The sequence below is a fragment of the Diadema antillarum genome, unplaced genomic scaffold (genome assembly GCF_040938485.1).
Source record: "Diadema antillarum isolate AM-2024a unplaced genomic scaffold, OU_Dant_1.0 seq00000927_RagTag, whole genome shotgun sequence".
Classification (NCBI taxonomy): Eukaryota; Metazoa; Echinodermata; class Echinoidea; order Diadematoida; family Diadematidae; genus Diadema; species Diadema antillarum.
In genome coordinates this window covers 385,632-403,714 of record NW_027271778.1, presented here as the reverse complement: position 1 = coordinate 403,714, position 18,083 = coordinate 385,632, and the positions used below count along the sequence as shown (strand labels likewise).

The 18,083-nt window shown below is 37.4% G+C and overlaps 1 protein-coding gene across 1 annotated transcript in view; it reads right to left on the bottom strand.

Moving 5' to 3' along the window:
* Positions 1-9,527: 9,527 nt before the first annotated feature.
* Positions 9,528-18,083, bottom strand: part of LOC139741409 (aqualysin-1-like) — a 56,903-nt gene continuing 48,347 nt past the window's right edge. The window contains exons 9-10 of the mRNA XM_071651995.1: positions 13,468-13,577; positions 9,528-10,146 (exon numbers count right to left, since the gene is read on the bottom strand). Of these exons, the coding sequence (XP_071508096.1) occupies positions 13,468-13,577 (110 nt within the window). The 3' untranslated portion in view covers positions 9,528-10,146. The remainder of the gene's footprint in view (positions 10,147-13,467; positions 13,578-18,083) is intronic.

Here is an 18,083-nt window from a genome sequence, read left to right as displayed (position 1 = left end):
CAAAATAAGATGTTTCCAATTATCTAGATTAGTTTTGAAACGGTAGTTTCTGAATGGTGAAAAATGAAGAGTTTAAATTCTGAAAGGTAAAATAAAGTGGGATGTAATACCATTCTAAACCAAAAATGTTTTGAAGTAATAGTCTTTTTTTTTTTTGTACGGGCCTGCATTATAGCGGATAGCGTCAATAAAACATACAGTCCCATATTACAATCTTTCTTTTTATCCCCTTCAAGTGTCATTGCACATTTACAATCACATGATATGATAATTTTTTGTGATAAACAGTAATACTGATTAACATCTACAGGATCAACAATGATTTATAATAAGTTTTATACCGTCATTATCCCTGCCCTGGTCAGATACAGGTACCCTTGGGTGGCTGCTATAGGTAGGTTTTGGACTGTATGTTAAAAAACCTGTCTTCGCGACCACCTGTCTGTAGCGGCCTCCGCCGTATACGACCACTAAATACAATTTCCTTCCGAGTGAAAAGGCATGTTAGAGAAAACCTAGCTGTCTATAGCTGCCACCTATCTATAACAGTCATTTTTTTTCGTCTCCCTGGAGGTGGTCGCTATAGACAGGTTTGACTGTAGGGCTACAGTCAAAACCTTTTTTTTAGCGACCGGCTGTCTATAGCGGCCATCTGCCGTATACTACCACTCAAAAAACAATTCCCTCCGAGAGAAAAAGGCATGTTTAAAAGAAATCATGATATAGCGGCATCTTCTTTTATGACGGCCACTTTTTTCGTCTCCCTTTGGGTGGCCGATATAGGACAGGTTTTGGACTGTATAGTAAAAGCCTGTCTTGGAAGCATCACCTGTCTGTAGCGGTTTTTCAAAAAAGAAGCTGAAAAATGTGAAAAACTCCGCCTCCTTACTGAGCCTCCCTCCACGCTGAAGAAGATACATAAAAACGTGAAAAATCCCCTTCTCCCCCCTCCCCCTCCCCCACCCTCTAACATGCACTCACACCTGAATTTTGCCGCGATTAAAACATGAAATTTCAGTCGTTTCATGTCTTCAAAGCATTAATTCAGCTTTATCCTTTTTCGGTTTCGACAGAAAAAAGATAAAGATTCGAGAGTTTTAGGGACTCTGAGGCTTCAATTTCTCCTCCCCCCTTCGGCTGGGTTTTCGGGGCGGGCCTCATGCACTAAAACAGACAAAAGATCATACGAAATCACCATAAAAGATGCTATATGCCAAGTCTGGTGAAAAATTCGTTGTCGGGTTTACAAGAAAAATGAAAAACGGCAAAAGGTTTCATGAGCAGTTTTTTGTTGTACTACCGTCAATTACGTGATTTTTCGAGATTTTTCTACATTTTCCCGGCGTTTTTTGCAAAATCCCGGCTCCACAGGGGATTAGGGATACTATTAGTGGCGGCGTATTCTTACGTCTCCCTCCAGATGATTTTCACCAAGAATAAATGGTGACCCAGCCATATAAAAAAACAATTTCTATATCAATGTTAGATAAACTCCATATTTTTGGGCGCATTTAATCGGAAAATCAATCAATTCCAGCGCCAGAGGTCACACCACTTACCACTGATCAGAGGACCATAAACCTTTTTAACCTTAATACCCAACACGCTAATTACCCCTCTCACCCTTTCTTGGAACTTTCCTTCTGCATAATGCAAGATGTCTTTTATACAACATTCTCTTGAGTTTATGTTTCCCAAGTTTTCCTTTCCTTTCCTGTGTTTCCTTTGTGTATCGTTACTTTCTTTTTTGCTTCCATACAGAGTAAGCCTGAGAGTGAAAGGGCTAGTATAATCTACAGAAAGAAAAGGTAGAGGGGATACAAAGAAACAACAAATCGAGTTTTACGTGAAGGAAGAAACTTTAACACGGGGAATGAAATTTGTATAGAGCGCCAATGAAGTGTCGCATGGCCTATTTCGTCGACGAAAATATAATGACTGACTTCTTAACGAAATAGGCCGTATATGCGACACTTGACGCTCCATACAAATTGTCCATGGTTTAAACCATGGTTTCAATTGTACCACCTGTGTGAATTCGGGCCATAGTGGCCACTACGTGATTATGCTCCCAAAACACTTTCTTTATTCGCGCTTGAGGGCGACTAAGGTATTAAAAAAAAACTTGTAACGCAAAAAAAACTTTACTGTTTGAATTCTTTTTGAATTCTATTAATTAAACCCTAGCACTGATTATTTCTTTAAAGGGATGGTATATTGGTGGAGATAAGAATTGGGCTTTTAACTTCTTGTGAGATACCAAGAAATCACTTCTGAAATAGTACAGACCATATCATTCTTAGAGGATTTCATAGTTTATTTTGATGAAAATTGGTTTTAGAATGGCTGAGACATCCGAAAACAAAGTAAAACAAAGCGAACGGGCCCCACCTCTTATCAGGATCGCTCTGTTTTGGATATCTCCGCCATTTCAAAAACCAAATTTCACCAAACAAACGTTGAATTCCTCTTGGAATTACATTTTCTTTCATATTATTTTCATAAAAAGATTTCTCATTATCTCACCACAAATGTGAAAAACCTCAAGTTAGGTCTGAGCCAAAACTATACTATTCCTTTAAGCAGGGCTCGACACTAACGGTGGCCCGGTGGCCCGGGGCCACCAAAAATGAAAGTCGGGCCACCAAATTTAAAAAAAGGGCAAAATTTGGTGGTCCGCCTCGGGCCACCAACATTTTTTGAAAAGTATGTCAATAAATTCGTAACTTTTTGCGCCGGAAATTAGCAGTTAAATTTGTTCAAAGGATGGATGAAAAGGACTGAATGAATGCCTCAGAGTGAGTGTTGCAAGTTTGTTGAAGTTTATTTATGAGTAGATATGTCCAACTTCTAATTCTTACTATCATAAATCTTAAATATTTGACTCATTAAAAAAAAGGACTTTTAATGTTTTTTGTTTTTGTTTTTCGGGACACCAAATTTTTCTCTCGGGCCACCAAAAATTTGAAAAATTTAGGATTTTGGTGGCCCCATCGGGCCACCAAACAAAAAAGTTAGTGTCGAGCCATGCTTTAAGGATGTATGGAGGGGGGGGGGGGGTGGAGAGCAATGCCTGGTTGCTGGTGGTATAGCGTCGATAATATTAATGAAATCCCTTCAGCCCCTCTCAATGATTTCGCCAGCAATGCCAACATTATCCAAAGAGCAAAGGCTTAAGGCCATTTGTCAGCTCGTTGTTGTTTTGGTTGTTTTTTTTTTTTATTCAGTTTTCCCAGTTGTTTCATCTTCTCCATGACTACTAATTCCGCATGTCCCCGTATAGATAACTCTCTTCAGCCTGACTGTTCTCTGTAATAAGTAAACACTACGATTTTCCACTAAAGTCATTGAACATTCACAAAATATCTGTTCATGTTTTAATCACGGAATGTCTGCTCAAAAAAGCTCAACACGTTACTTTCTCTCTCCCCCATCTCTCCCTCTCTCTCCCTCCCCTCACACACACACACACACACACACACACACACACACACACACACACACACACACACACACACACACTTACATTTTTTTTATTTTCCTGCCAAGTTGTATCTCAGAATGAGAAATCATTTGTTTTCCTCTCTTTTTGCTAACATAAATAGTACGTCCATTTTGTATGAGAACGAGAGATGGAAAGTGAGAGAGGGAGAGAGAGAGAGAGAGAGAGAGAGAAGGAGAGAGATGGAAGAAACATGAAAAATGCTGTATGATACAAAAATGAAGATACTCAAAAACTTTAAGAGTGAAAGGTAAAGGATGAAAGGTTTAGTCTTTTCATCCGGTCTGTCGCATCTTATTTGTTTGCGAAAATGATCTACAATAATATTGTTAAGTGGCCTGTGGTATAGTCATTCCCTATTCTTGTGTGCAGCCTCATATTTTTGTTCAGAGTAAAATTTTTAGTGATGCCCTACATCGGTAACATGGTTTTCGTGCCTGGCGTCCGTGGATTCCAGCCTCCGGAGCACCAGGTGCACATGGCACTATCTCTTCAAACGTGCAAACTTATCGTACGTTATTTACATACATGTCACAAACTGAAATATTTATCAAAAGACCAATGGCAGTAATCAGCATTTTCTCAACGTGTTTATCGTAAAAGCGGCTATGTATTAGCTCGAGCATGAAAAAAAAAATCTTTTACATCAGCTTTTCTGAAAGTAGGTCGATGTATTGTTTCAACGCTGGCATGCCTCTGTGGTTTGAGGTAAGCGTTTGGTAGGAACAATAGTGTACAAGATGTGGTCAGGAGGAGTCGGCCCAATATTCACATCATAGTGGTAGTGATAGTAAAAAGTGTAAAAGTGATGGTAAAAGTGACTGTAAAAAGTGTTTTGTGTACGCAGAGCGGAAAATCAATTCAAATCAAATTAAATCAATCAAAACCCAGTTGATAGTAAAAAGTAGTATGTGTATACATAGTAATAGCTTTCGACTCCGTGTTCCGTTTTTCATGATTTGACAATTTTTTCCTACACGTAAAACGTCAACGGTGACGGGACGGGACCCCCTGGGCGTAGCGTTTAAGTGCGTTTCAAAAATGTTTCAGTGGTTGAAAAAATAGTGTTTGGTATGTAGTGCAAAACAGTATGGCGTTAAACAAGCATACAGCCAGAGGGATTTTGTGATTTTAAACGTAGTTGTAAACGGCAGTAGTAGTGGGAATTGTGTCAGGGCCATCAGGGTTACAGAAAGAAAAAAGAAGAAAAAATGAAAAGAGCAATGAGAGGATGGAGAAAGAAAAAAATTAGGAAGACGAAAAAGGAAATTAAGAATTGGGAAATCTGTAGTACTTTTTATATGATCTGACATTCACAACTTTCTAAGAAAATTATACGTTTTGGTTTCTGTATTCAGCCGCACATGCATATTGGGAGTGAAACGTATTAACGATAGCTACGAGGCGCTTCAGTCATAATTATGGTTGATAGAGAGGATCCCCGTGTCCAACCTCGGGAGGAGTCATGCGACGTATTCTTAGCCATATCTCATTCTTTTGGCTGCTCGTCAATAGATGGCGCAATGCTGATGCTCTGCTCAGTGGCTCTGCTTGGTCGGTTGGGTAGACATGCTCGAGAATTTTCCGGAGCCGAGGCGATGGTACCAAGTTTAGAGTACAAAGGCGTCGTCACCGGAGATATGTAAAACTTGTCGGATGTTATCTACTTTTCTGTTTCATAGACTAAAAATATTAATAATAAAATCTATGCTTGAAAATCAAACCTTTCTACACGTGTTTCCCCCCTCACGTGGCTATTCATTAACTCGAGCACGTTACCAGGCGCGATCAGAAAAACCAGTTTACATCAGCATTTCTAAAAGTTACGACATTTATTGTGTTTTATCGCTGCCATGCTTTAAAAAATTGATGAAATTAGCGTAGATAGGAAACAATATTTGTGAATATACCGAAGGGAGATTGAAGTCTCGGCTGTAGTGGAATTTAGCATTGTAGCTGTAAATGGTTTTATGAATACTGATAGAAAATAGTACTGGAAATCAATAATGTTTGTTTACTGTATCTAACAAAAAGTAAGAAGTTTTCTTTAATAGTTTGAATAAGTAGAAAAACGAAGACGACAATACGTATTGGAAGCATTCACAAACGTAAAGTAATAAACGCAGTATTTTCTCCTAGTCACACAAAAGTAAATAGAAAGTAGAAGTAACTGATGTTTGCATTTTGTAGTGGACGTTTAAACTGAAGCAGGAATAGGTTTGGGCAGAGTGGACCAGAAAATTATTTCTGTGGCCACATGAAGGATGAAAAATTGAAAGCATAACTTCATAATAAGCATACTTCATATTTGAAAGTAGTAAGCAATAGCTGATACCAAAAATATGATTTTGCAGTATAAAGAGCAGAATTATGTCTATATTGGTAGAAGTAGAAGTAGTATCTAGAGAGGAAGAAGAGAAATTAGAAAGGAAAACTGACCTACATCTATATAAAAACAATAATTGCTGTATCATATGAGTGTCCCGAAATCTACCCTGATCTGGAGAAAATGTTTAGTACTTTTTGGAAATAATGAAATGCCATAAGTCTCAGGAAAACGTCAGGATAAACATTTTTTCCTCATACCAGTTACGAATGACTACATTTAATTCCTTTTATTTCAGCTAATTAGTATATTTTTCCTTCCAGTCCCATTTCGTTACTCATCCTCTGATTGCTAAAAACGAAGAGCACTGGATGTTTAAGACCGAAAAAAATGTGTGGAATCCAAACCTTCTCCATGCACTTTTCTCAGCCCTCTTCAATGAAGTTATGTGTAAATATCCCGCGATAAACCGGAAACTGAAATCTCAATTATAATCTGCAAGAAACTTCGACAAAAATAATACACAAGGAGGAAGCAAGTGACTAACTAAAGGAAGAAACAGTTTAATTACAGCAGAAATGGGAGGAGATTCTGCATTAGTAAAACAATCATATCAATCAAAATATTCACTCCCAAAACCAATATGTAAACATTTGAGATTACCACTAACAGGGGCGGGATCCAGGAATTCTGTAAAAGGGGGGGGGGGGGGGCGTGACTAATATTTTCTGGTGCCACTTCCGGGTTTTTCATTTTCAGTTTTTTTCTTTTTATTTTCTTTTTGTTTTTTTAAACGAAAAAATAAAAGGGAGGGGGTGCGCCGGTTTGCGCCCCCTCTGGAATCCGCCCACTGGACTATGCAAACATGGCCTCTATACTATACGCTCTGTTTTCCGAGAAAATCTCCAATCTGTAATCGAAAGGTCCCCATTACCAATGGAGCAATATAGTTACAAGAGCTATACCAGGAGAGAGAGACAGAAAAGGTATTAGAGGGAAAGTATAGTTTACTGTTTTTGGTTTGAGCTTGGGTTTTCAGATACTAACTTCGATTCTAAACTGGGATGACCAATTAAACCACTTGAAAGAAAAAATGAGAAAAACCACATAAAAAAATATGAAAGAGCTTTACAATTCGAAGAGAAATTAACATTCTATTTGAATAAAAACCAGTGTTGAAAATAGCAAAGATATCCAAAAAAGCACAGTGGTCCTTATAAAATTCATCGATTTTCAGGCATTTTCAGCGGGTGCTGGTTTCACGCTGTCATGAAACGTGACAACCACCACTCCTGATCTGCTAATTCAGCAGTTAGAGAGACTTCTTTATCAATTTTCTCTACGATAAAAAAAGTAGATAAAAAGAAACTTACTTGTAAAGAAGTAGGCCCTACATTAATTTTGTCGAGTCAGTATTTTCGTATTTCGTCGGTAGAGAGTCAGGCATGAGTACAGATTCATGTTTTTTTCGTTGGTTGTTTTTTTTATCCCTAACTTACATTTTAAGAAGTATTTTTGAAGCAGTATATCTGGGTTTTTTTCATCTGCAAAAATAAAATAGTAAAATAGTGGCGTTAACGCGCGAATGTGAGAAATGCATAATGTGATGCATCTTACAGTAGTAACACATATATAAAACTTCCCATAGGACCGACGAGATGGGAACTATATTTAATGAGTCCACCTACTTCATCTGTTTAGCGCGGAAAGTGGTATCACTACCACGTTTCAAGCCAAGAAAAGAAGCATGTGATGATTTATACTGTTTTGTTATGCAGTGGTTAGAGTGAAATATTCTCAGCTCTTCTGAATATTTAAAGGGGATGGCTAGTTACTGATCAGTGGGAATCAGTGGGTCATGGGAATGCTGGGGGATGATTGTTCCAATTCTCGTGGGATTCATTTAAGAGTACATTATATATCTATTGTTGAGTGAAAATTATTGCTTCAAAACGGTCTCATATTCAAGTAATTTGCAGTTTAATGCCCCGTCACTGTACAGGCATGCTAACCTGGAAACATTAAAGTGCACATTTCTTGAATATGAGACCATTCTGAAGCAAACAATTTTCACACAGCAATAGATATATCATGGCTCGACAATAACTTTTTTGTTTGGTGGCCCGATGGGGCCACCAAAATCCTAAATTTCAAATTTTTGGTGGCCCGAGAGAAAAATTTGGTGTCCCGAAAAAAAAACAATAAAAAACATTAAAAGTCCTTTTTTTCATGAGTCAAATATTTAAGATTTATGATAGTAAGAATTAGAAGTTGGACATATCTACTCATAAATAAACTTCAACAAACTTGCAACACTCACTCTCAGGCATTCATTCAATCCTTTTCATCCATCTTTTGAACAAATTTAACTGCTAATTTCCGGCGCAAAAAGTTACGAATTTATTGACATACATTTCAAAATATTTTGGTGGCCCGAGGCGGGCCACCAAACTTGCCCTTTTTTGAAATTTGGTGGCCCGACTTTCATTTTTGGTGGCCCCGGGCCACCGGGCCACCGTTAGTGTCGAGCCCTGGATATATAATGTACTCTTAATTGAATCCCACAAGGATTGGAACAATCATCCCCCAGCATTCCCCCTGATTCCCTATAATGTTGGGTGATCACTAGCGAGGATATTCATCATCATCCGCACTCTCCCCCCCCCTCTCTCTCTCTCTTTATGTATATACAGTACATACATATACAGAAAGAAAGAGAGAGAGAGAGAGGGAGAGAGAGGGGGAGAGTAGATCACAACAGTAGTGAAAGACATTGTTTTAACGAATTTTCGCCCGTAGGGCTTTATCAAGTCAATAGCAGTTTTTATTTTGAAGGTGGTATAAATCAAAATGAAATGAATAAAAAATTAAAATAGAAATAATTTTCATTCATACCATCTTCAAAATAAAATCTGCCATTGACTTAATAAAGACAAAGCCCTATGGGCGAAAATTCGTTAAAACAGCGTCATTTACGGAGTTTTCTCAATTACTACTGTTGTAATCTACCAATATTTTGTTGGACTTCGAGCAGAAACCTATTGCAGTTATTCATATATATACTGTATATAAGTTGTCCACGTGTTGGTGTGATATCATCAAAAATAAAACTGAAACCAAGTTCATGCTGTATTCACCAACAGTTTATTTCGGCACACCGAAATGAACTGCTGGTGAATACAGCATGAACTCGGTTTCAGTTTTGTTTTTGATGATATTATATATTTAAAATGTTCAGTGGTTGAAAATAGTGTAGGTATGTAGTGCAAACAGTATGGCGTTAAACAAGCATACAGCCAGAGGGATTTGTGGTTCTAAACGTAGTTGTAACGGCAGTAGTAGTGGGAATTGTGTCAGGGCCATCAGGGTTACAGAAAGAGAAGAAGAAAAATGAAAAGAGCAATGAGAAAAAAAACCGTTTAATAGCGTGCTTGCTGGAATCTCAGTGCAGCACTTGGGATTTTCGACCTGGCCATTTTTTTCTCTCATATACATTTTCATCAGCATCAGTATTAGGACGATGCGATACAAAGAGTGTAAAGATCGAAGGGGAAAATAATTCCTTAATATCAACATTCCTTCAACCTTTTTCAAGAAATGAGTGCAAGTCAACAAACCAGATCGATATAATCTTGCAGATGTCTTTATTGGAGAGCAAACGTCATGCCCATCGTCATATTGCTGAGCTTTAATCAATTACAAGGATGTCACCATGTACAAGGATGTCACCATTCATCAACGTCTCAGACAACAATCGTGATTTCGTTAAGCCATTGTGTTAATCACACATGACACAACTACGACCTGCTATCCAATCGCCTTTCGTCCATCATGGAAGATCATGTATTTCATTTTATCTGTTTGATCATTAGTTTGAGACAGGGATTTTTTTTTTCATATCTCGTTTCAAGAGGTGTAACTTTGCTGTAAGACTGTCAACTTGTTGATCATGTCTGAAATATTACATATTCTTCATTCTGCTTACTGAGACTCATTCAAAATCTATCTGAGTATTTTCTTCTGTGACCCAGTGTATGTTATCAAATTTTCAAATAAAACCAATTTCTGGTTTACATTGATACAATAAATGCATGCCCATTGATTTTTACAGAGTTAACGCTACTGCAAAGTACACCTGAAAGAAATCCAATGCGATTTCTCTTTTCACGAAGTAACATTCGAGTCAATGATGATGATTATCGATAATTCAGATGTCATAAAATTCGTTGTAATCGCATCAGATCGTCTGCTTGAAGACCAATGGGAGACGAGTCGTGGCTACGTCATGCCTCGGTCTGAGAGGAAGCTCTCCCTTAACCTACGTAATTTTGAGAGAAATAAACGATAGCGTTGATTTTAGTAAAAATCCACTCCACGTCCAACATAATATCAATAAAATTACAAGTCGAATCAAACAAACGTAGTACGAGAAGCGCATGGAAATCGAATAGGGTAAAATAAGAAAGTCATGAAAATTCGATGTTTCACATATTCTCACCAAACAGAAAAGTCGATTCAATTCAAATTTCAATTCAAATTTATTCCGTTTTTCGACAATAAAAAAATAACATGACATACATCACTCTTTCTTCAGTGATAGGAATCATATAAAAGAACAAACAAAGTGAGTTTAACAAAGTAAAGCAGTCCTTATTATACTTACAGTAAAGATACATTGCAATGCCTGAAGTAAATTGAAATAAAGTGGAATATACAACGTACACAAGGCGAAAAACGGAGGGACCCACTGAAAAGACGGAGCTTGTAGAGTGTGGGCCCCTCGGGAGAAAAAGAATCAGTGGATAATATTGGTAGCAATCGGCATCAGAACAGAACAAGAATGACTGAAGCAGCAATAGCAGAAAATAATTGTAACAGCAGAAAAAGAAAAAGTAAAGAAAGAAGAAAAGAGAAAAAAAGAAATGTTTAAAACAATTGACAAAGTAAAAACAGAAATAGACAAAATGAAAATAGAAATTTAAGCCCACACAGTCAGATAGAAAAGGAAAAAAAAACACATAATGACAGCACTAACATATAAACAGACATCAAGCGACAAAGGGACATCGACGAGGCTAGTTAAGCGCAAAAGACAGGCTATATACGACAGGAAGCAAGACTAGCACAACGGAGATAACGATACATGGGGTTGGACGATGGCAAACAAAATTTAGACAAAAACGGGACAAGACGGAAAGAACTCCCTCATTATATAAGCGTATAGAGAGCAGATCTCGAAGAAAATCCTAACTAATTTAACCCGAAACTTTATTCACGAACTTGGTGATGGTCAGCCAGTACGAGCGACAATGTAAAGCAACTATGCGGATTATACAAAGGGGGTATCAGCATGAAGAACTTATAAAGCTAATCCGATTCATTACAGATGTTATTGTAAAATTGCAAAAGAAAAGATTTTAATTTCCGTTTAAATGAATACAAAGAGGGAGCTGCTTTTATATCGTGGTTTAGAGAATTCCAATAGTTTGGACCAGTGTAGGTAAAAGAATTTTTCCCTAAAATTGTTCGGAAAAGAGGTAAGTGAAAATCATTTGAACGTCGAGTGGGGTAGGAGTGAAATGATTGGTTTTTTAGGAACATTGAATAAAAAATAGACGGAAGTAAACTGTTGTTAAACATGTACATAAATTGACCTAAGTTGAATAAAAACAACTCATTTGTTTTTAGTAACTTGTTAGACGCAAACAGTAAATTTGTATGTGAACGTGTAGGAGAATGACAAATGATACGGAGGGCCTTTTTCTGCAGTAACAACACTCTATTCAAAAGGGTCTGGTGAGTATTTCCCCAAGCTAAAATTCCATAATTCAAATAAGGCAATATCAAAGTGGAGTATAACATAAGTAATGACTTTTGAGGAATATAAAATTTCAATCTGTTTAAAATACCTATATTACGTGAAATGATTTTGCAAATATAATCAATATGTGTTTTCCAAGAGAGTTTATTGTCAACAATTATACCAAGAAATTTAAAGTCTGAAACACTGTCTAAGTTAAAATCATCTAAAACTATATTAGAATTCAATACCTCGACAGTGTTACTGAAAAGCATATATTTTGTTTTTTGAACATTCAATGATAATTTGTTAGCCCTGACCCAATTTGTAACTTTTAACAGTTCAGTGTTAACTCTTTGGACTAAAATATCAGCATCTTTGTGAGCAAAGATAACAGTGGTATCATCTGCAAAATGAATAAAAGAAAGTACTTCAGAAACAGAAGAAAAATCATTGATATAAACTATGAATAACAACGGCCCTAAAAGACTACCCTGTGGAACACCGCACTTGACATCTCTTATAACTGAATTATTATCTTTAATTGTAACAAACTGTTTCCTATTACCTAAATAACTCTTAAACCACTCCAAGGCCTTCCCACGTATTCCATAATGAGATAACTTATAAAGTAAAATGTTATGATTAATTGTATCGAAGGCCTTGGAGAAGTCCAAAAAAATACTAATTAAATGAGAGTGGTTGTCAATTGCGTTAACCACGCTATCAACGAAATGAAGGATTGCGTGAGTAGTGCTATGTTTTTCTCGAAATCCAAACTGAGACTTTGTGAAAATTTTATGCAAATCAAAAAATTTAACAATTCTAATATGATTTTTTCTAAAACTTTAGACAATGAAGATAATAAAGAAATTGGGCGATAATTACTGACATCCAGTTTATCCCCCTTCTTATATATTGGTATTACTTTCGCCAATTTCATTTTGTCAGGAAATATACCATGAGAAATTGATAAATTAAAGATATGAGTCAAGGGGTCTGCAATTGCAGATATAACTCCTTTAAGAATACAATTATCAATATCATCATAACCGGAACTGCGCTTGTTTTTAACAGAAGAAACAATATCGATAATTTCATACCTATTCGTTGGAATCAAAAAAATAGAATTAGAATTACATTGACCTAAAAAATCAGTAAAATTTTGTTCCGTCTCCGGGATATCTTGAGAAAGCGTTTCACCTATATGAGAGAAATAAGAGTTAAAGACGTTGGCAATATCAAAAGAATTATTGATCAAATTATCATCAGATTTGATTTGATCAATATTGCAATATTGCAACCACAATGCAAATTAGTTGAGGTGGCGATGTTAATGCCGTACAATTCTCTATAGACTTGCATACTACAGGTGAAAACAAACTGGGTAGCTTCAATTTATCATATGGCTTACGGCAAATTAGATTGCAGGTTGTAATGATCTAATAACTATATATTTTAAAGGGAAAGGGTTGTAGCGGGTAAACCGTCAACTATGATTATAAATTTTAATAATATAATTTGTAAACAAGTCAATATGACAATTGTCAGGGTATGACATAATCACCTCATGTTCTTGGTATATTATGTGTGTTATGTGCTTGCTGCCAATAGCATTTTTGTGGAACTGTGAAATTTCAAATGTCACTTACACTATCTTTGTCAGATTTTAATGCAATCTTTCCTGTTCTGTTAGAATTGGCATCCTGTGTATCTCTAGTTTTCTATTCAAATGTAAGCAACCATTGGCTATTTTGGGTGACTTATATAGAAAGTTCGAAAAGCACCCTTCCCAGTCGATGTACATAAATGTACACGTATGAAAGGTGTCATACATACCTACACATACAGCAGCTTGTTGGGAGATCCTGATCCAACGTCTGAGATCTTATTGTTGCTTGTGCTAGCAAGCATAGATGATGTACTCTTCGAATACAGAGTGATGGCTCCTGAAATATCAAGCAAATGAATTAGAGGCTATCTCCCTGTGTACTTAAAACCATTTCCATGGGTATAATGTTAAAATCACTCAATAGCAATCATGTGCTTTTTAAGAAGCCTATAGCAGCAATCAGTGTGTGTGAGAGAGTTTGAAAGACAGTCTGTTTTCTTATCACTTTGCGAAACTGAAGGCATCGTCAGCTCATATTCGGCAGATCGTGCAATGTGATATGTGAATCTTAACCCGTTCCATACGGGAACCTGGTGGCCTGTGTATTAAGTCTATATGGGTTTGAGAATTCAGGATGGAACGGGTAAAGGAACAAACATGGCCAGTAAAGCTATACTAGAAGTGGAAGTAGGCTACCAGAGGTAGAAAAAGCAACAGAAAATATTAGCAGCAGGTATGTTAGTAAAAGAAAAGAACAAGCAGTGACGGGGTAGAGGCTGTAATATAGAATGAGAATGTGGTAACACTACTATAGCAATGGTAGTAGTCGTACACAGTGGTGTCAGAAGTAGATACTGTGACGTCATCGGCATGTATTTAGCCCTGTGTATGCAACTCATATGGAATGTTGATTGCGACAAATATAAATGAGCCGTTAGATTATGAATCGTCAATTCACACTTGTTCACAAGGGGTATGGAACTCGACCCCAAATCTACATTAGTCAACACACCCATTACACTAAAACACACTCATTGGACGAGCGATATACCATTCGCCCAGTACACAGGATAACGATAATGACGGCTACGACAACCTATACTTCGAGAGAGCAATCTTCAGTGTGTAAATAAAATATAACCACGTACGTATATTTCAAAGTGGAGTCAAAAGGGGCCTGAGCTTTCGATCCTAGCAGAATCTTCGTCAGAGGCAAAATGACAAACAAGCAGGGAAAGCACTCACATATAAGGACTTCACACAAGAACAGACAGGTACAGGCTGGGTACACAGAACAAAGAAAACAAAGGAGAGGGTGGGAGTTCATGGGCAAGGAGCCCAACAGGTAAAGAGAGGGGGGATTAGAGCAGGAGGGTGGACAGACAAAGGGCAGAGGAGAGTGGACAGACAAAAGGCAGAGGAGGGTCAGTGCTCATCAAGAGGATCAAGGGGGCAACCAATGTAGGAAAGGGATGAATAGGGAGGCAACATCAAAGAAGATAAGGAACACCAGAGGGATAAAGAAAGGGAAAGAGTGAAAAGGACAACAGCAAGGGGAAGGGGGGGGGGGGGGCTGAGCAACCAGTGAACCCTGAAAGGAGTACCAGGAGGAGGCAGCAAAAGGAAGTAATCAAATAAATCAAAGTATATATACACACAGTAATGATAATGACAATTGAAGTAACAATAATGAAAACTCGTCCAGACACAGTCAGAACCAGCAGAGAGAAGCTCTGGATGAGACGTCTTCACACTATCCAACCCCATGGCCTCAACATCCAGGAGGGAAATGACTAACCACCTTTTATTTCTTTTTATTATTATTACCATTGTTATTCTCTTTTTCATTTTTGAATTTCATTTTGTTCTTTCTTTGCGCTTTTTCCATTTGCAGACCTGTTTATTCCAAATTAATCCCTTCCTCCAGTCCGAGTCTCTTTTATACAGCCCTTTTCTACCTAAACATACACACACTTGGTTTTGTTGGTTCATACATACTTGTGCTTACTATGCCTTGCCTGCTTATCTACATACATTGTATACAATTTTCTTTCCCCCAGTTTTTTCATATGTGTTTTATTTCATTTCTTTTATCAATATCATTTTCATTATTGTTACTTCAATTGTCATTATCATTACTGTGTGTATATATACTTTGATTTATTTGATTACTTCCTTTTGCTGCCTCCTCCTGGTACTCCTTTCAGGGTTCACTGGTTGCTCAGCCCCCCCCCCCCTTCCCCTTGCTGTTGTCCTTTTCACTCTTTCCCTTTCTTTATCCCTCTGGTGTTCCTTATCTTCTTTGATGTTGCCTCCCTATTCATCCCTTTCCTACATTGGTTGCCCCCTTGATCCTCTTGATGAGCACTGACCCTCCTCTGCCTTTTGTCTGTCCACTCTCCTCTGCCCTTTGTCTGTCCACCCTCCTGCTCTAATCCCCCCTCTCTTTACCTGTTGGGCTCCTTGCCCATGAACTCCCACCCTCTCCTTTGTTTTCTTTGTTCTGTGTACCCAGCCTGTACCTGTCTGTTCTTGTGTGAAGTCCTTATATGTGAGTGCTTTCCCTGCTTGTTTGTCATTTTGCCTCTGACGAAGATTCTGCTAGGATCGAAAGCTCAGGCCCCTTTTGACTCCATTTTACTCCATTGGCTCGCCTTATTGGATAAGCAGTTTTCAGCAGTTTTTTTTTTTTTGCCACATATATTTCAAAGTGATAGCTATCAGCGTTATTTGACGACCATTTCCAGATACTAACGTGACATGACTGTACATCCTAGGTTGCATGAAATTGATTCATTGAGATCTAAGAGTCTGTCGTCGACTTGAAATGTGTAGTTTGTGTGGGTGGCCGTATGGCAAGCCAAATTACTTTTTAAAAAGATTTTCTGATATCACGAATTCCCTTTCGTGATATCAAAAATTCGAATTTCTGATATCACAAATTCAATTTTTGATATCACAAATACCCATTGGTTTATCACGTAAAACCAATTTTTGATATCACGAAATCGAATTAGTGATATCACAAATTAAATTCGTGATATCACGAATTCAATTCGAGATATCACGAATTCACATTCTTGATATCAAGAAATACATTTTGTGATATCACTAATTCCAATTTGTGATATCATTAATTTGCATGGAATTTCAGCACATATCTTTCGCAAACAAATCATTTGATTTCGAGCATTAGTTTTGCGCTGAAATTCAACCGTACATTCTAGCGTTAGTTGAGGGCAGAAATACACAGGAAATTCGAGCTTTAGTTCAGTGCAGAAAACCAACGGGAATTTGAGCGTTAGTTGAGCGCAGAAATACACAAGGAATTCGAGCATTAGTTTTGCGCTGAAATTCAGCTGTGAATTCGAGCGTTAGTTGAGCGCAGAAATACACAGGGAATTCGAGCATTAGCTTTGCGCTGAAATTCAGCTGTGAATTCGAGCGTTAGTTGAGCGCAGAAATACACAGGGAATTCGAGCATTAGCTTTGCGCTGAAATTCAATGTGAATTCGAGCGTTAGTTGAGCGCAGAAATACACTGTGAATTCGAGCATTAGTTTAGCGCAGATATTCCTATGGAATTTCAGGTGTTATCTTTACATAGTATATAACGATAGTTACAAAAAAAAAACTAAATGAAGAGTTTTGGCAACTCGTCTTCATTTAAAGTGATTAGGAATTGGTTTTAAAAGAATCGATAAAAATAAATCGTTTAGCAACATATCTAAAATGCCATTATTGATATATTGTCAATTACTTCAAAGTCACATATTATCACATTCTTATTTTTCTCCATTTCTCGCCACTGATTTGGCAGAGACTGGTTGACTTACAACTTTTGTTTGCGTTTCTCTTTACTCTGTCACGTGAAAGATACTCTCTCCCGATCTCCCCCTGTTACTCCTCTGAGTTAATAAGAGAAATTTCTCATTGCGCAGATTAACAAAATTGAAGTCCTTTGTACCACTGTTTTTTTTTTCTTACTACAAATTCTAACTGTTTGTTTGTCATGCATACTGCTGCATAAACTCCTCATAAGATCTGGATATCTTCACTCTTCTTGCTCTGGTCTGAAGACTTTTGGGCTTGTGCATTCCAGTTTTGTTCTCCCCGGTTTTGGTTCTTGAATAAACTTGCCTATAATAAATTACACTTTAAATTATTTTACAAAATCATAAACATATTGGGGCAGGCAAACTGTACACCCAACACTATTGGTCTTAATGGATACACCCCTTTGTTCTGGAGGACTGATTTTGAGGAGTGAGAAAATGTCTTTAGGAGAAACACGTCGCTTTAAGTGACCACCAGCCGACACCAGTGGTGGACATTTGGCAAGTTTACGACTCCCTCTCGCACCCTGCATGACTCACAGTCTCTCTATCTTATTCTCCGCTGCTGACATACACAGACCAGAGGGGTGATTGCCCTCGGTCGATCCTCCGCAATACAAACACATGGTATGCTTTTATAACACACATACACATACAACCACACATAATTATCATCGATCTGGTGGAAGAGTCTTACTGTAAAGGGGATTACCACATGAAAAATGTATCATAATTAACAATAATGTAGTAATAGATGACAATTTGAGGACCAAAACGATGAATTAAATGTAGGCCCTAAGTGAACATAGTATCATTGAATTCATGATAACATGTTGCAAAACAATTGATTTGTATCAATAATTCATCGAATATACCTTGATGATCATTCAGGGAATGATGGATGTGTAAATCTTTCATTATAGTTATTTGTATTTTGAACATTGTTCTAAAAAAAGTTAGCAGTAGTATACATTCCATCTAAATATCAGCTCAAAAGTATTATGTTCC